This window comes from Dasypus novemcinctus, chromosome 9, assembly GCF_030445035.2.
Source record: "Dasypus novemcinctus isolate mDasNov1 chromosome 9, mDasNov1.1.hap2, whole genome shotgun sequence".
In the NCBI taxonomy this organism is placed as follows: domain Eukaryota; kingdom Metazoa; phylum Chordata; class Mammalia; order Cingulata; family Dasypodidae; genus Dasypus; species Dasypus novemcinctus.
The window spans coordinates 108,859,596-108,878,809 of record NC_080681.1 but is presented as its reverse complement, the minus strand read 5'-3'; the positions used below and the strand labels follow the sequence as shown (position 1 = coordinate 108,878,809).

The 19,214-nt window shown below is 49.2% G+C and overlaps 1 protein-coding gene across 5 annotated transcripts in view; it reads right to left on the bottom strand.

The window, feature by feature from the left end:
• Positions 1-19,214, bottom strand: part of UBXN11 (UBX domain protein 11) — a 41,183-nt gene that overhangs the window by 9,797 nt on the left and 12,172 nt on the right. The window contains exons 2-8 of one of the 5 annotated variants that reach the window (XM_058304064.2): positions 13,237-13,327; positions 12,056-12,084; positions 11,335-11,433; positions 8,514-8,614; positions 7,564-7,618; positions 7,053-7,129; positions 628-754 (exon numbers count right to left, since the gene is read on the bottom strand). In XM_058304064.2, the coding sequence (XP_058160047.1) occupies positions 628-754; positions 7,053-7,129; positions 7,564-7,618; positions 8,514-8,614; positions 11,335-11,433; positions 12,056-12,084; positions 13,237-13,307 (559 nt within the window). In that variant the 5' untranslated portion in view covers positions 13,308-13,327. Of the gene's footprint in view, positions 1-627; positions 755-7,052; positions 7,130-7,563; positions 7,619-8,513; positions 8,615-11,334; positions 11,463-12,055; positions 12,085-13,236; positions 13,328-19,214 lie in introns of those variants that run through there. The other 4 variants (XM_058304067.2, XM_058304065.2, XM_058304066.2 and 1 more) reach the window with 4 other exon arrangements.

The following is a 19,214-nucleotide window of genomic DNA, read 5'->3' as shown; positions in this document are numbered from 1 at the left end:
TGAACCTGGAAAGGGATTCCAAAGAGGAGGCTTGTTCTGGGAATGAAGAAGCTGGCTGCCAAAGCAGAGGAATTTTTTTAAAAAGGATGACTTTTTTTTTTTTGAGGTACTGGGGTCTGGGATTGAACCCTGGACCTCATATGTGCAAAACTGGTGCTCAACCACTGAGCCACATCAGCCAACCTGAATTAGTTTTTTCATTTGTTTGCTTGTTGTCTTTGTTTTTAGGAGGCACCAGGAACCGAACCCAGTATCTACCATGTAGGAAGTAGGCGCTCAACCACTTGAGCCACATCCGCTCCCTGGATGACATTGTGTAAACCACAGAGCCTAAGGCAAAGGAGGTCTTGTCATATCTTGTATCTCTGGGTCTCTGAAGCCTTTGAAAGAGGAACAAGCAGAGTCTGAGGTGAGGTCAGAGGAAGAAATGGGGTGAGAGGTTAGGTGGTCAGTGATGAAGGCCAGGGCCATTCCTGAGCTGCATTGGGACAAGTGTGGGCTACCTTTGGGGCACCTGGTGCTTGGAGGCAGGGATGTGAATGAGCTGGTTCTGGAGGGCTGGTGGCCAACAGGAAGCTGCTGGAGCATTCCCTGCAGAAAGAGCTGCAGAAGCACCCGCTACTCTACCTGGCTTCCAAAACTTCTTGGTCGTCATCCAGTCGTTCCCGCCATCCTCTAAGTCTGTCTTGACATCTGAGTCCTCCTGGTCCATAGGCTCGCCCACCCACTGCAGGCCATAGTCACTGAGGAAACGCTGGGAGGAGAGAAAGGGGGGAGCCAGGGCCATCAAGAAAAAGGTGGCACCAACCCAATCCCCAGCCTCAGCCCTCAGCTGGAAGGGCTGACTGGACAAAAGGGATGAGTGGGCAGACTGTGGCCACTTCCTGGCTGTGTGACCTTGGGAATCACTTCACCTCCTAGCTACTTCAGCCTCAAAGTCCTTCTCAGCAAAATACCCCCAGAAGTAAGGCCATTCCTGTGGAGCACTTAGCACAGAGATTTGCACAAGGAAGAATGCAACTAAGTCAGCCCTGACGCAGAAAGCCCTGTGGGTATGGCCTGAGCACAAGGCTCCAGAAGACAGGGACACACGCCCTGGAGGGCCCAGAGGATGTGGCCAGCCACCTGCTGGCCTCACTAGAGCCTGGCTCCACTCCCCCTCCCCCCCACACACAGGAAAACTGAGTTGCCTACACTTCCTGTTACTGTTTCCTTAGCTCTTTCCTCCACCAGCTCCACCCCGGCCCCCATCTCCATGGTTCACTGAAACTGCTCCTGGTGCAGCCACCAAACCACCTGCATGTTGCCAAAACCAGTGGGTGCACTTTGGTCTCAGCACTTTCCACATAGACCTGCCTGTCCTCCTATCTCAAGGCTCTTCCTTTTCCATTTCCTTTGGGGGTTCTCCCCAACTTTCCAGGTTAGAGGGCCCCAGGGCTCAGCTGTCTCCTCTATTTACACTCTCTCCCTGATTGTACCCAAATTTCATAGTAGTAGTGCAGGCCTCACCTCTGACCTCCAGGCTCAGAAGACTAATAGGTTGTTAAAATTAACTGACCCATGCAAACAGGCACTTGTATACCAATGTTCATAGCAGCATTATTCACAATTGCCAAAGGAAGGAAACAACCTCTGAATCAACTGATGAATGGGTAAACAAAATGAGGTACATACACAAGATGGAATGCTATGCTGCAGTACGAAGAAATGAAATTGGGACACATAGGATAACATCAATGAAACTTCAGGACATTTCGCTGAGTGAAATAAGCCAGACATAAAAGGACAAATATTGTATGGTCTCACTAAAATGAACTAAATATGGAGAATAAACACATGGAGTTAAATTATAGAGTAGAGGTTACTAGGAGATAGGAGGGCTGAGAAGGAGGTACTGACGCTTAATGTATGTAGAATTTTTTTTTGTAGAATTTTTAATTAGCTTGACTGTAAGAGTGTGGAAATAGATAAAGCTGATGGTAACACATTATAGTGAATATAACTTACAAGGCTGGTTTATAAATGGGATTGTGGTTGAAAAGGGTAGTCTGGGGAAGTAAATGTCAATTGAAAGAAAGCTAGAGAATAATCTAGTGACTGAATGAATCCAGTAGTGGATGAGGATTGTGGTTCATAGTACAAATACAAGAAAATGTTCTTCTATGAACTAGAACAAATGTACATCACTAAAAATAAATAAATAAATAAATAAATAATTTTTAAAAATGTACATCACTTGTATTACATGGTGGTAAGAATATAGTGATGCATGGGAAAAATACAATTAATGTAATTTGTGGACTATAGTTGGCAGCAATATTTTAATATTCGTGAATCAATGTCACAAAAGGTACTATATCAATGCTAATGATCAATAATAGGAGGGTATGGGATTTTTTTTCCTGGACTAAGGGAAACATTAAAAAATTTACTGAGGCAATAACTGCACAACTCTGTGATGAAAGTGAGAGCCATGGAGGGTATTCTTTGGATGGATGGTACAAGGCATGGGACTGTATAACACAGTGAACCATGTAGTGGAAGATGGACTGTGGTTAACTGTACAAATATGAGCGCATTCTCTCATGAACCATAACAAATATACAATACTAATACATGGTGTTAATAACGGGAGGGGTTGGAAAAAATACACCGAACATAGGCTATGGACCATAGTGTGTATGTATGTATATATATATAATTTTTTTTTTTAGTTACTGGGAATTGAACCCAGGACCTTGACCATGGGAAGCAGCGCTCAACCCCTTAGCTACATCCGCTCCCCAGTAGTAATATTTGATGGTGTTCTTTCTTAATCTGTAACAAATGTTCCACAATAATGCAATGTGTTGATTGGAGGGGTGATGCATGAGGATTCTGCACATTATGCATGACTGTTTTGTAAGCGCACAACTTCTCTAATAAAAAATAAACTCATCCCAAACTATCATGACTCTCCTCTCCAACTCCCAAACCTCTTCCCCTGCAGTTTTTCCTCTCTCAGTAAATGGCACCTCCAGCCACCTAGGAACTCCATGACCCACAACCACTGACCATCCATTAGGCTGGTGGGTGCCAAAGTCTGCCAAAGCAGACTTGAATCTATCCACTTCATTCCATCCCCTCCACTACCATCCTAGTTCAGGCTGCTATCATCTCTCCCCTGGACTATTACAACAGCTGCTTCTACCTCTGCCTGTCCACTTTTTCCTTTTCTTAAACTTTTTATTTTGAAATAATTTCAAACTTAAAGAACAGTTGCAAAAATAATACAAAACCCATATAAAGAACTCCAACATACCTTCCAACCAGATATCCAAATCCACCAACTTTTAACATTTTGCCACATTTACTCCTCCTTCCTTCCTACCTTCCTTCCTTCCTTCATTCCTTCATTTCTTCCTATTTTCATTATTTCCCAACAATGTCCTTTTGGGCATTTTCTCCTCCATTATTAGATCCAGTCTAGGATCATGTATTACATTTGTCATTGTCTCTTTTTTTTTCAAAGATTTATTTATTTCTCTCTCCTTCCTCCCCCTCAGTTGTCTGCTCTCTCTGTCCATTTGCTGTGTTCTTCTGTGATTGCTTCTATCCTTATCAGCGGCACCGGGAATCTGTGTTTCTTTTTGTTGCGTCATCTTGCTGTGTCAGCTCTCCGTGTGGGCGGCGCCATTCCTGGGCAGGCTGCACTTTCTTTCGCACTGGGCAACTCTCCTTATGGGGCGCACTCCTTGCGCGTGGGGCTCCCCTATGCGGGGGACACCCCTGTGTGGCACAGCACTCCTTGTGCACATCAGCACTGTGCGTGGGCCAGCTCCACACGGGTCAAGGAGGCCCGGGGTTTGAACTGCGGACCTCCCATGTGGTAGGCGGATGCCCGATCCATTGGGCCAAATCTGCTTCCCTGTCGTTGTCTCTTTACACACTTTTTAAATTGCAAAAACAGTCTACAACATAAACTTTCCCATCTCAACCACTCCCAAGCATACCACTCAGTGGGATTAGTCACATTTACAATTTTGTGCCACCCTTATTACCAGAACCTTCCCATCACCCCGAATAGAAACCGTACACACCCATTATGCATTAACTCTGCATTCCACTTCCTTCTTCCTGCCTCTGGTGGCCTGTACTCTACTTTCTGTCTCTATGAGTTTGCATATCCTAGCCATTTCACATAAGTATAATCATACAGTATCTGTCCCTTTGTGTCTGACTTGTTTCACTCGACATGATGTGGCATGTATCAAACTACCTTCTTTTTTAAGGCTGAGTAATATTCTATTGTATGTATATCCCACATTTTGTTTATCTGAACAACTGCTGCTGGACATTTGAGTTGCTTTCACATTTTGGCCATTGTGAAAGCTGTTGCTATGAAGACTGGTGTACAAATATCTGTACGATTCTTTTGGGTATATACCTAGAAGTGGGATTGCTGGGTCATTTGGTAGTTCAATGTTCAACTTTTTGAGGAATAACCAAACTTTCTTCCAAGGTGGCTGCACCATTTTAAGCTCCCACCAACATTGTACTAAGGTTCCTATTTCCCTGCATCTTTGCCAGCACTTGTTATTTTCCATTTTTTAATAATAGTCTAGTGGGGTGTGAGGTGGTATCTCATTGTGGTTCTAATTTGCAGATCCCTAATGGCAAATGATATCGAGCATCTTTCCATGTACTTATTGGCCATTTGTATTTCTTCTTTGGAGAAATGTCTCTTCAAGTCCTTTGGCCGCTTATTAACGGGGATTTTTGTCCTTTTTTGTTCCTGAGTTGTAAGAGTTCTTTATACATTCTGGATATTAAACCCTTATCAGATTTATGGTTTCCAAATATTTTCTCCCACTCTGTAGGTTACCTTTTTCACTTTCTTGATTATGTCCTTTGATGCACAAGTTTTTTGTTTTAATGAAGACCCATTTATCTATTTTTCTTTTGTTGCTAGTGCTTCCAGTAGAAGAATCCACTGCCTAAAACAAACTCCTGAAGATACATCCCTGTGTTTTCTTCTAAGAGTTTTATAATTTTAGCTCTTATATTTAGGTCATTGATGCACTTTGAATTAATTTTTGTATATGGTGTGAGATAGTGCTCCACTCATTCTTTTGCAGGTGGATTCCAGTTGTCCCAGTACCAAGGACGTTTTTAAAAAGTCTTGGTCTGCCATGTCCCAGGTCTGTTCCTCTTCACCACTGGTTTCTAATGCTTTAATCTTCTCTTCTGTGTAGGCCATCACTTCCTGTTTCTTATGTTTTGAAATCTTTTGTTGCAATTTCTATCATTTTAATCAGGGTGGCGATCCCTCACACCCTCCACAGAGCAGAAACCTTCCTATGACTTCCTATTCCCTCAGAACAAATCCAACCCCTCACAGTAGATAAGCCCCACGCCAACCAGCCGCTGTTGGCCTCTCCAGGCTCTTCTCCTCCCCGTCACCACGAGCGGTGACCGCGAGCCATGTTTGGGGCAGAAGGTGGGGCCTGGGTTCTTTCCCCAGATCTGCCTGGCAGCCCCTCCTCATCCTCCTGAGCTCAATTCCAATGTCACCCCTGAGGAGAGGCCCTGCCCCGATTAGTGTCTGTTGTGTCACCGCTGAATTGCTTCACAGCACTCTCTGCCATTACTTTTTTTTCTGGGTACTTATTTATGCTTCTTCCCCGCTCCACGCTAAGTTCCAGGAGGACAGGGACCATATTGCCCACACTGAAGCCCAGGGCTTGGCAGGATGCCAGCACACGGCAGGTACTTGGTAGGAGTTTGCTAATTAATGAAGCAGTGAATGTGTGACTATCACTGTGGGAGCCAGCCGCGCCCTTTGCCCGGAGGTTCTGGGGTACAGCCCTCCTCTCCTGCCACAGCTGCTCAAAGGTTCCCTGGGCTGCCAGAAGCTCCTGGCAGGCAGCTCGAGGAGCAGCTGGGCTTACCCACAGCTCCAGATACGCACAGGGCCCGGGCAGGCGGGGCCCTCAGCTGCAGCTGACTTTTGGGGGTTGCCTCTGTGACCCTACAAGAGGCTTTAGAAAGCTCCTGCATGGCAAGGGAGAGAGGTCAGACTCCAGAAAGAACTTCAGACAGGCCCACGAGGGGGTGGGGAGTGCTGAGGAAGCATGCCTGGGCCCCTTCCTTGTGCCCAGTGCCCCTCCCCAAGGCTCTAGCTCCTCCTAGGACAGAACCTTCTCTCCTCACAGATTCCCCAGACCCCAACTCTGCCCATGCCAACTCAGCACTGGGTTCCGGAGGCTCCTTTCCAAGACCATCTCTGCTGCCAGACTCAGAGGTGGAGCCTGGGTTGAGCAATGGCCTGGCCCTGACCTGGGCATCAGGCAATGCCGTCTGAGTGAGCGAGCGGGTGAAAGTGAGTGGCCAGGGCAGCCCTGTTACTGGGTGAGCCAGATGGAGCGTTCACAGGCTCAGGAAGCACGTGTGGCCGGGCACCGCGCTGGCTGAGCATGAGGGAAGGGGCCCTCCCGTGTGAGTTCACGGGCTGCTAGCGGAAAGGAGAGGCCCTGAGAAAGCACGACAGGGAACCTGACCTGGTCAGAGGTCGGGGAGGGGCCCCTGAGGAAATGACCTTATCTGAGGAAGAGTGGAAAAGGATCCCGGGAAGGCGGGAAAAGCCTTTCAGGCAGAGAGCACAGCATGGGGCGAGGTCCTCAAGCGGCAAAGAACCAGAGGAGGGGCCCAAGGCTGGCGGGAAAAGGGAGAAGGGGAGAGGGGCTCAAGGCGAGAAGAAGAGGCGGGCAGGGGCTAGCCCACAGAGCTGTGGTAAAGGCCTTAGACTTTAGCCCAAGAGCAATGGGCAGCCACGGAGGGCTATCAAAGCATGTCTTCGTGGACTCAGGCCCGAGAGGAGAGGTGCCTCAGCACCGCACACCTCCTTGCTCTTTAAACTCTGGGTTAATCCTCACGGAAGCACAGGGCCGGGCCCCTGGGTGGGGAGTGGGGAGGGGCTCAGGGATATGGGGTCTGAGCCACTGCCTGAGGGGCAGTCCAGGACAGGGGATGGCTGCTTGGCTGCCAGCGTCACCCTGGTCCTCCCCTCTCACCTCCATCTCTCCAACCTGCCGCTGCAGCTGCATGCACGTCGTCTCCAGCTCCTCTTGGCGCTGCAGGGTCATCTCACCTTCAGGGAAGGAAGGGGCGGGGGTTCAGCTGGCACAGCTGAGGCTGCCGGGCCACTTCTGGCTTTGGCCAGAGCCCCTCTGAGAGTGCCAGGGTCTGAGAACAGCCTCTGGCAGCACTCCCCTCGGACCTGGGGCTGCCATGGGTGACTCTGTGTCTCCTCTACGCTTTTGAGGTGCGCCCCGTGCTCGGGGTGAGCTGTCTCTGCACTGGGGGCTTATCCCACATGGAGGGCAGTGAGTAACTCCAGCACTGTCCAGGGTGTGTCCCGCCCCTCTCTTGGCACAGCAGTCCAGCCCCCACCACTGGAGTCAGCCTGATGCTCTCGGAGGCACTGTCTGAGCCCCAGGAGCCGCAGGCCCAGGGAGGCGCCTGACCCGGAGGGCCGGGCCACCAGGCAGAGGTCAGGCCATCCCCGCAGAGAGAAGCCCTTACCCTGGTGTTGCTGGAGGCTCTGCACCAAGTCCTCCAGGGCCAGTATCTTCTGATCCTGCAGCAGCAAGACAGGGTCAGGGCAAGGCCCGGCAGTTCCCAGAGCCTAGGGCAGTGGCTGGGGGTGGGGTCCTGAGCCAGGGGAGGATCCAGGGTTTTTGCCTCCACGGGGCTTCTTGGGAGCCTCACCTTTTAGCACAAACCCTTTTTTTTTTTAAGGTTTATTTTATTTATTTCTTCCCCCTCCTCCTCCGTTCTCTGCTCTCTGTGTCCATTCGCTGTGTGTTCTTCTGCATCCGCTTGCATTATTAGGCAGCACCAGGAAAGTGCAACTCTTTTTTGTTGCGTCATCTTGCTGCATCAGCTCTCCATGTATGTGGCACCACTCCTGAGCAGGCTGCACTTTTTTCACGTGGGGCTGCTGTCCTTGCAGGGCATACTCCTGGCGCATGGGGCACCCCTTTGCAGTACAGCACTCTTTGTGCACAGCAGCACCGTGTGTGGGCCAGCTCACCACACAGGTCACGAGGCCCTGGGGATCGAACCCTGGACCCTCCATTTGGTAGGTGGACACTCTATTAGTTGAGCCACATCTGCTTCCCTAGCACCAGCTTTAGCACAGCCACTGCTCCTGCACCCCAGAGAACCCTTGTGGTTCACACTAAAGTGGGGGAAAGTTGTGAAGCACAGCCAAGGTCCCCAACCAGCATCTGGGGGTGCAGCACTCAGCAGACCATTGCTGCCATCCAGCCCAAGGTCCACTGGGCCCTCCTCAGCTGTGCGAAGCCCCCTACCCTCTCTGCTCAGCACCACCAGGATGCAGACCTGGCCCTCAGACTGCGTGGTTCAGTGGGGAAGGGTCCTGGAACCTATCCCTGGTCTCCCTGGCTGCCCCAGCCTGGGCCCCTGCACCCCACAGACTGAACCCTGGCATCTCCCGCCTGGTATCCCACCTTGGCCAGCATCTCAGCTGTCTGGCTCTGCACTTGCTGCTCTAGATCCTGCAACTTCCTCGTCATGGAGACCATCGGGTCCGAGTCACGGGGTGCAGGACCTGCCAAGCAGACAAGTTCTTTGCAGCTCAGGCCTAGAGCAGAAGCTGGGGTTGGGGGCCAAGGGAAAGGGGGAGGAGGAGGGATCCCCAGGAATAAAAGAACGGCAGCTAACAATTCTAAACACTTTATAGCTATCAACTCATGTAATCATCAAAATAGGCCGATGAGGGAAAATAAATTGTTATCAGATCTTTAGGAAGCAAAGGCAAATCAAGCAATTTGTCCAAGGTCCCACAGCTAGTAAGTGGTGTAACATATGGGTCACATCACCTTAAAGTCGTCTTGTGAACAAGTTTACCTTCAATCTAATCAAGCCTCTAAATCTAACCCCCCAGTTTACAGGAAATACAGGGGATAGAGGAACAAGTTAAACTACACTGTGGGCAAACAATCAGACAAACCCATGATGTGACACACTGTGCAAGACACCTGGGCTCTTCAAAAGAAAAAATGTCAGTTTTTTAAAAGGCAGGGAGATGGGTCTGAATTAAAAAGGACTACAAAGAAATAATAGACATGATGCAGGAGCCACAATTAGCTCCTTAATCAGAATAAAAGATAACTAAAAGAGGTTTTTGGGGATGCTGGGGAAATTTGAATGTAGAACAGATATTGGATAGTACTACTGGATTACTCATATTCTTAGGTGTGATAAAGATATTATGGCTATGTACTTGCTTACTCTTGGGAGATGCACACTCAAGTATTTAGAGGTGAAATGTCATGATATTTGTGATTTATTTCTAAATGGTTCATCAAAAAATACATTTACATTCATATATATGTATATCTGGAGAGAGAAAGGAAGTGTGGCAAATGTTATCAATTGTTGAATCTAGAGAGAGGACATATGGGTGTTCATTATGCTATCATTTCAGTTTTTCTGTATGCTGGGAATTTTTGCAAATAAAAAGTCTGGGAAAAGAGCAAAAGGGAGAGAGACAGGAAGAAACAGGCTCTCTTCCTCCCCTGGTCACCCGCCTTTCTACTGGTAAGGCGGTAACTGCGGCCACCATCATGCAACCACGAGGGGCTGGCATGCCGAGGTTGGCTCGCGGGGAAAGGAGGAACCTCAGCTCCTGAAGATGTCTTTGAGTCACGGAATTAACAACCCCTGAGCTGCCGCCTTAGGCCATCTTGTTCCGTGGGGCGACAAGCCTTCCTTAATGCTCATGCTAGTTGAGTGAGGGTTTTCTCATTTGTCAAACTCTTCCTCACTGATCTGGGCCTTGCCCAGGGCCCTGCAGAAGTGGAAGTAGGTGACCAGGGGCCGGACTCCACCCTCAGGCCCTTCGTCCCTCCCTGACCTGGAATCCCGGACTCACGACCACCACCACGCTGAATGGGAACTGTCAGCACATGGAGCCTGAGGAGCTCACGGAGGCAAAGAGTGGAGAGAGAGAGGAGAATGCACAGGAACCCACACAATGAGAAGCTGGGAGGAAGAGAAGGAGTCAGCAAAAGAGGTAAGAGAACAGAGCGTGGGAGGCGAGAGGTGAGCTGGGCGAGGGGGCTCATGGCGGGCAAGACCAGGATGTTCCGAGGAGGAAGGAACGGTGAACTGAACGGAGCAAAAGAGCCAAAGACAGACAAGCCCTTATTTGTGACCTTGGCGGGAGCAGTCCTCCAGCGGCAGGGGCAGACACCAGGAGGGAGTGGGAAGGGGAGTGAAGGAGAGGGGCGCAGGGGAGGCAGTGTGGAGCCAGCTCTCGCAAGGGGAAGAGCTCGCTGCTGTGCTTACTACTGAAAGTGTCCCAGCTAGGGAGCAGAAGATCTTGGCTTTGTGACTAAATGGCTGTGGCACCTTGTGTCTCTGGGCCTCAATCCCCCCAGCTAAATGGAGGGAGTGTTTAGTCGAGGGTCCCCAGGGCCCTTTCCTATGACTGGTCCTATCACTGATAGGTGCCCCCTATTCTCTGAGCACCCTCTGCCTAACAGGCACTGGCTAGGGGCCCTCCACCGAGCAGCAGCTCATCAACTCCTCCCCTCAATGTGCTGAGCTAGGTGTTCCCAACCCACTTCACAGAGGAGGAAATGGAGACAGAGAGACAGGAAGTTGCTTATCTAAGATAATCGCAGCAGGTGGAAAATTCTAACCGTGTCCCCAGCTTCTCCAGACTCCCGGCTCAGACTCTGAGCCTACCCAGCACCCTGCGCAGCTCATTGTCCTGCCCACGCCTCCCCGTCTTCCCAGGCCTGCTAAATCCTCCCTGCTCTGGAAAGCTGCCGGATTAGCCCCATCCCACCTTGGGTACCTCCGTGGCCTCAAGATAGTCCTCTGGGGACGGTGTGGGCCAGGCTTGCTGGGCTAACCAGGGAACCGTGGGCCTTGCCCAGAGCCCTACAGAAGTGGAAGAAGGTGACCAGAGGCCGGGCTCCGCCCTCAGGGACTTCATCCCTCCCTGACCCTGAATCCCAGGCTTGCTAATGGCACACTTGATGGCAGCCCCAGCCAGGTCCACTCCAGAGGCTTCACCATAGCCTGGTCTGTGGTTTCACCTCCTGAGCTGAGGGAGAGGCCTGCCCGGCTTTATGCCACACCAGGCCCTGTACAGGTCTGGGGGTGCAGGCACATGGCCTTAGTCAGCCAGAGCAGGAGCAGCTGCCCCAGACCCACAGACGAGAGTAGAGGAGGTGCCACCCCACTCTGGCCCTACCACCTCCTCTAGGGCCCCCTTCTGCTGCCAGGGACCCAGACACCTCAGGCCTCTGGTCTCACCTTGCCTACTCACAGGGGCACCTATGCCTCCATAGCAGGAAGGGACAGAGATCCTTTCTTCAGAGTCATGTCCGTCATTCAGCATATCCACCTCATCTTCTGCGGACAGGGATGTCCAGATCACTGCTCTGGGGCCAAGGCCCAGAGGAAACTCAGGCCCTGGGCCCTGGCCAAGGTGAAGCAACCTGTGTCCTGACCCCACCAGGGTAATAGGATAGAAAACTTGGGAGGTCGGGGAGCAAGGATCTGACCAGAATGGGCCTCTTCTTGGATTCTTCCCAGACTGGCTCCTGGGGGAACCAAGGGCCCGAGGCCAGCACCCCCGGGGACAGGCATGGGATCGGGGTCTGAAGGCCTGAGCCCACAGGAGGCAGGGCAGCAGGGTGAGGGTGGAGCTTCAGGGAGGAAAGGCCGCCTGGGCTGGAGGCGGCTGTGGCGGAAGGAGGGCTGAGCTCCGGACCTCTGGCCTGGGTAACTCTCAGTCCCACATGGATTCTGGGTACCCACCAGCCAACCCCCCAGCAGGTCGAGGGGCTCAAAGGTCAGCCTCTGCTAAGGAGGTCGGGCCTCCTAACCTCAGAGCTGGTGGGAGGGAAGCCTGGTCCTCACGGAGAGGGGATGGGGAGCTGCAGGCAACCCTGCAGTCAGGCACTGCCGTGGCCTGCAGGAGGCCCAGGGAGATGGGAGGAGAGGAGGCCATCAAGGCGGAGCCCACACTTACCATCGCCGTAGATTCTTATCCCATGTCTCCTAAACCCCGGCAAGAAGGAGAAGGAAAAAATGCAAGTTAGGGCCACCTAGCGTGCTGCTCTGCAGAACAGGGGCTGGGCCATCACCAGGGCAAAGGCTCTGGGCACCAGGCCCCCAGAGGCTGGGCCTTTGCCTCCTGAGCACATTTTCCCCATAATCCCATCCCCAGCACTGGGGCAAGCCAAGCAGCAGGCTTTTGGGTAGTCAACTCCTCCCAAACAGAAAAGTGTGGAGGGAGCTGGAGAGCACAGTGTCAGGTAGGAGGACTGGGTTTCCTAAGCCCATGGGCCCATCCCTACCTCAGCCCCCAGAATGCTGTGGGACCTCAGGCCTGTCATTTAACCTCTCTGGATCTCCTTGGTCTCAGAATGGCTCAAAGCAGTGAGTAAAAAGGTAAAGAGAGCCAAAAAATGCTCTGAGAGCCCAGCCAGGGCCTGGCCAGAATACTGATGTTTGTGGAATTAATAAATGAACAATGAATGAGCAGATGGAAGGCAAGCCACTTCCACAGGGCTACATCTTACTAGAAGGCACAGCCTAGTTCATGGTTAGACACAAAGCAGAGCTTCCCAGGAGGTATAAAGAGAAAGATAAGGGAAGCGGACTTGGCCCAGTGGATAGGGTGTCCGCCTACTACATGGGAGGTCCGCGGCTCAAACCCCGGGTCTCTTTGACCCGTGTGGAGCTGGCCCATGTGCAGTGCTGATGCGTGCAAGGAGTACCCTGCCAAGCAGGGGTGTCCCCGCATAGGGGAGCCCCACGTGCAAGGAGTGCGCCCTGTAAGGAGAGCTGCCCAGCGCGAAAGAAAGTGCAGCCTGCCCAAGAATGGTGCTGCACACATGGAGAGCTGACACAAGATGACGCAACAAAAAGAAACACAGATTCCCGGTGCCACTGATAAGAATAGAAGCCGTCACAGAAGAACACGCAGCGAATGGACACAGAGCAGACAACTGAGGGGGGGCGGGCAGCAAGGGGAGAGAAATAAATAAATAAATCTTTTAAAAAAAGGAGAGAGAAAGATAAGGCAGCCAGGAAAAGTAACTTTTCTCTGTATCCTCCAAGACACACGGAGTCAGTCTCCTCTCTGCACAGGAGTGTCAGGGAGGAGTCGGGAGATGGCATGAAGACCCCCGAGGCGCAGCGCCTCACCCTGGAATCACAGTCTCCGATGGCAGGGGCACTCTCCGGGCCTTCCTAAGGGAGGCCAAGGGTGAGCTCATCCTTCTCCGTCAGGAATTCCCTGGGAAGAAAAAAAGAAGTTGGTTTTTGAGGATGCAGGGGACCCACCGAGACCCAGGGCAGGGCTGCAGGTTCCTCTGCCCTGACCACTTTTTCCCAGGAGGGAGCAGTGCTTGCCCGAGGCTCTGCCTCAGCCACACCTCGGATCCCCCTGCCTGAAGCCCGCCTGCTGCTGGACCCCAGAAGACTTTGGCCTGGAGATCTTTGGAAAGGGGAAGGAGTGGGGTGCAGAGATTAGCCAGAGGGCTGGGACTCCCCCAAACTCAGAACCTGGGCACAAATCCCAGGTCTCTCTGCCCGTTCCTCCCAGAACCCAGGGGCCACATCCAATACCTCACAGCACTAGAAGGGAGTGACCCAAAGGCAGGATATCATCAAGATGCTGTCCACATGGTACTGAAGGAAAGAGCCAGGCCACCCTCTAGCGGAACCCATACTTCAGTTTCCTTCCATGTAAATGGGGATACTCAAGGTTCTAAGAGGCTTCCAGGAAGATGGAGGATTAGAGAGACACAGGACTCGCTTCTTTCCCAGAAAAATAGCTAGAGGACAGGCAGAAAAGGCCTGGAGAAAAAATGTTCTAGGTTTTAGGATACCAGGGGAAGGCTGGACACCACCCAGAAGAGAGAGGGGCACAGGAAAAGAATCTCAACAAAAAGACTGTGAGTAGAAGCTGCAGCTGCTGGCACCCTTTCCTCCACCCTCCAAGCAGACAGCTTTGAATTCTCTGGCCTCTGGCTGGAGGCTACGGAAAAAAGGGCCACAGGGGTCCACTTCCCTAGGGACCAGGAGAGAGAGGGATACAGCCTAAGGCTGATTCAGCTTTTGGCCAACGAATGTGGACTGCTGTGTCCCATGAGGCTTTCCAGGCCAGTTTGGGCCGTGCTGTTGTTTGCCCTGGGAGCCAGCAGGGGACTAAAGAGATCTGACCTTCTCAATCTCCTTCTCTGTTGACCGGTACTGGTTGCTGAGGATGCAGGAGGGAGTGGAATTATTTCCTGAAGAAAAGGAAAGGGGCCACTGGCAAAGGTTGGAATACAGCCTCTGAGAAAGTCTGAATTGTGAGGCTCTGAATAGCCCCCAGGCAGGATCCCCTGTCACTGTTGGGGTCAGTATTGCAGTGAACACACTCCCTCAAGGTTTTGAACTGAGAGGGGTGCCAAAGAGTGTCATCTGCAGGTGGACCAAGAAAGTGCATGTGAAGAAATTAAAACTAAATAAGTAAGAGCGGTTTTTTCTGGCTTTTATAGCCTCCTGCCCCAAGGCCCTTGGCAGTGGGTCTGAGGCCCCTCACTGGGCCCATGGCCCAGATCTGAGCAACTAATAGGTATAAGCCCAAAGACACAGAACAGGTTGAACCAAGAATCAAAGAAAAGCAGTAATACAGAGCCTCCTGTCACCAAATCTCTACACAAGAGAGAGAAATTGAGCACCAGAATAAACTTATTATCATAATCAGATGCCTAGACATGAGCAAAAAATTACAAGCCATTCTAAGTAAATGGAAGAAATGGCCCAAGCAAAGGAATGTATCAAAGCCCCAGATGAGACACAGGATTTGAGACAATCAATGAGGTTCACACACATCTCCAAAATCAAGTCAATGAACTGAAAGACAATATGGCTAAAGAGCTAAAGGACATCAAGAAGACACTAGAGGAACAAAAAGAAGAATTTGAATACCTGAGTAGAAAAATAACAGAACTCATAGGAATGACAGAAATAATAGGTGAGATAAAAAACATATTAGAGGGAAGCGAATGTGGCTTAAGTGATTGGGCTCCCACCTACCACATGGGAGGTCTGTGATTAGGTTCCTGATGCCTCCTAAAGAAGAAAGAAAACTGGTGTGATGGGCAGGTAAGGCAAGTTGACACAACAAGGTGACTCCACAAGAGACAAAAGAAGAAAAACATAATGAAAGACACAACAAAGCAGGGAGGAGAGGTTCCCACTGCCTCCTAAAGAGACAAGCAGGACTGTGAGCTGGTGCCACTGGCAAGGCATGGGGAGCTGACACACCAAAATGATGCAACAAGAGACACAAGAGGAAAGACACAATGAGAGACACATTAAAGCAGGGAATGGAGTTAGCCTAAGCAATAAGGCTCCTCTCTCCCACAGTGGGAGGTCCTGGGTATGGTTCCCAGTGCTTCCTAAAGAAACAAAGAAGACGAACAGACACAGCAAGTACAAACAACAAGGGGGTGGGGAGAGATAAATAAGTAAAATAAACCTTAAAAACACACACACACACATTAGAGGGGAGTGGATGTAGCTCAGTGGAGCAACTGCTTCCCATGTACGAGGTCCAGGGTTCGATCCCTGGTACCTCCTAAAAATAAATAAACAAACAAACAAACCCAAACGACTGAAAAAACCAACTCAGGAAAGCTGGTGTAGCTCAGTGGTTGAGCACTGGCTTCCCACATATGAGGTCCTGAGTTCAATCCCTGGCCCTGGTACCTCAAAAATAAATAAATAAATAAATACCACACTAGAGGCATACAACAGCAGACTCAAAATGACAAAAGAAAGAATAAGTGAAGCAGAAGACAGAACAGCTGAAATTGAAGAGAGAAAAGAAACTAAGCAGCAGTTCAGGGAGCTGAATGATTACACGAAGTGCAACACCATATGTGTCATGGGAGTTCCAGAAGGAGAAGAGAAGGGTAGAGGGGCAGAAAGAGTATTTAAGGAAATAATGATTGAAAATTCTCCAACTCTCATGAAAAGAAACGAATTTACATGTCCAAGAAGCACAGCAAACCCCAATCAGGTTAAATCTGAATAGACCTATTCCAAGAAACATTTTACACAGAATGTCAAAGATGAAAAGAAAATTCTGAGAGCAGCAGGAGAGAAACAAACCATCATATACAAGGGAGGCCCAGTAAGACTTAGTGCGGATTTCTTATCCGAAACCATGGAGGGGAGAAGACAGTGGTATGATATAATTAAAATACTGAAAGAGAAAAATTGCCAGCTGAGAATTCTTTATCTGGCAAAATTGTCCTTCAGATACAAAGGTGAGTTTAAATATTCACAAATAAACAGAATCTAAGTTCAGGGAAGCACATGTGGCTCAAGCAGTTGGACACTGGCCTACCACACGGGTGGTCCTGGGTTCAGTTCCCATGCCTCCTAAAGTAGACAAGTGAGACAGTAAGTTGATGCAAGGGGCTGGCAAAGTGAGCTGATACAACAAGATAACATGGTGAGCTGATGCAATGAAATGACACAATGAAGAAACACAAAGAGGAAACACAATGAGAGACACAGCAAGCAGGAGCGGAGGTAGGTCAAGCTATGGGTGCCTCCCTCCCACATGGGCAGTCTCAGGTTTGGTTCCTAGTGCCTCCTTAAAAAAAAAAAAAAAAAAAAGACAAGCACACAACAGACACAGGGAGCAGATAGCAAGTGCAAACAAGGGAGGGGGGAGAAATAAATGAAATATGAAATATGAAATAAATCTTAAAAGAAAAAAGGCCTGAAAGAAAAAGACAGGAGAGAGAGACTTGCAGGAGAGAGTGCAGAAGAACAGAAAGGATAAACAAAAGAGTAAAAAGACAGATGAAAATAAGAGAAAATAAGATATGACATATGAAAGCCAAAGAATAAAATGGTGGAAGTAAATAATGCATTTACAATAACATCATTGAATGTGAATGGATTAAACTCCCCAAACAAAAGATACAGACCGAAAGAATGGATTAAAAAAAACACACAAGCCATCCATATGCTGCCTACAAGAGATATACCTTAGACCCAGGGATACAAATTGGCTGTAAGTGAAAGGTTGGAAAAAGCTACTTCACACAAACAGTAACCAAAAAAGAACAGGAGTAGCTATATTGATATCACACAAAACAGACTTTATTTTATTTATTTATTTATTTATTTGAGGTACTGGGCTGGGGACTAAACCCAGGACCTTGTATACAGAAAGCTGGCACTCAACCACTGAACCACAATGGCTGCCAAGTTGGTTTTTTCATTTGTTTGCTTGCTGCTTTTTCGTTTGTTTTCAGGAGGCACCAGGAACTGTACCTGGGACCTCCCATGTGGGAAGCTTGAGCCACATCTGCTCCCAAAACAGACTTTATTTATTTTATTTTATTTACCCTCTCCCCCATCCCCCTCACCCCCGCTTGCACTTGCTGTCTGCTTTGTGTCCATTCACTGTGTGTTCTTCTGTGTCTGCTTGTCTTCTCTTCTCATCTTCTTTTTAGGAGGCACTGGGAACCGATCCTGGGAACTTCTGACGTGGGAGAGAGGCACTCAATCACTTCAGCCACCTCAGCTCCCTGGTTTGTTCTGTCTTTTGGTGTCTTTCCTCTGTGTCTCTTTTTTGTTGCATCATCTTGTTGCATCAGCTCTCTGCATGGGGCAGCTCTCCGTGCAGTCCGGCTCTCCATGCAAGCCAGCTTGCTGCTACATGGGCCAGCTCACCTTCACCAGGAGACCCCAGTAATCAAACCCGGGACTTCCTATATGGTAGATGGGAGCCCAATCACTTGAACCCCATCTGCTTCCCCCAAAATAGACTTTAAAAGTAAAAAAGTTATAGGAGATACAGAAGGTCATTATATATTAATAAAAGGGACAATCCACCTGGAAGATATGACAGTCATAAATATCTATGCACCTAACCAGGGTGTCCCAAAATACATGAGGCAAACTCTGGCAAAACTGAAGGGAGAAATAGACATCTCTACAAAATTCGATGGAGACTTCAACACACCACTCACATCATTAGATAGAACAACTAGATAGAAGCTCAACAAGGAAACAGAGAACTTGAACAATATGATAAATGAGCTAGACCTAAGAGACATATACAGAATGTTGCAACCCAAATCAGCATGATATATATTTTGTTCAAGTCCTCATGGATCTTTCTCCAGGATAGAACATGTTAGATCACAAGGCAGGTATTAAGAAATTTAAAAAAAATATTGAAATTATACAAAGCACCTTCTCAGATATAATGGAATGAAGCTGGGAATCAATAATAGATGGGAAAGGGGACATTTTGCAAAATGTGTGGAGGCTAAAGAACACACTCCTAAAGAATCAGTGGGAGAAGCGGATTTGGACCAAAGGATAGGGTGTCCGCCTACCACACGGGAGGTCCAAGGTTCAAACCCAGGGTCTCCTGACCCATGTGATGAGCTGGCCCATGCACAGTGCTGATGGCACAAGGACACAAGGAGTGCCGTGCCACGCAGGGGTGTCCCTCACGTAGAGGAGCCCCACGCACAAGGAGTGTGCCTGGTAAGGAGAGCCGCCCGGCGTGAAAAAAGTTCAGCCTGCCCAGGAATAGTGCCACACACACGGAGAGCTGACACAGCAAGATGATGCAACAAAAAGAGACACAGATTCCCAATGCCGCTGATAAGAATACCAGCAGATACAGAAGAACACACAACGAATGGACACAGAGAGCAGACAACTGGGGGGGTGGGGACGGGGAAGGGGAGAGAAATAAATAAAAAATCAATCTTAAAAAAAAAAAAGAATCAGTGGATCAAAGAAGAAATTGTAAGTGAAATTAGTAAATACATTGAGATAAATAAAAATGAGAACAACTTATCAAAACTTATAGGATACAGAAATTTATAGCCCTAAGTGCCCGTATTTAAAAGGATGAAAGAGCTAAAATCAAGATCTAACTGACCAACTGGAGAAACTAGAAAAAGAACAGCAAACCACTCCCAAGGCAAGCAGAAGGGAAGAAATAATAAAGATTAGAGCAGAAATAAATGAAATTGAGAACAAAAGAACAATAGAGAAAATCGACAAAACCAAAAGCTAGTTTTTTGAGATCAATAAAATTGACAAATCATTAGGTAGACTAACAAAGAAAAAAGGAGAGAAGATGCAAA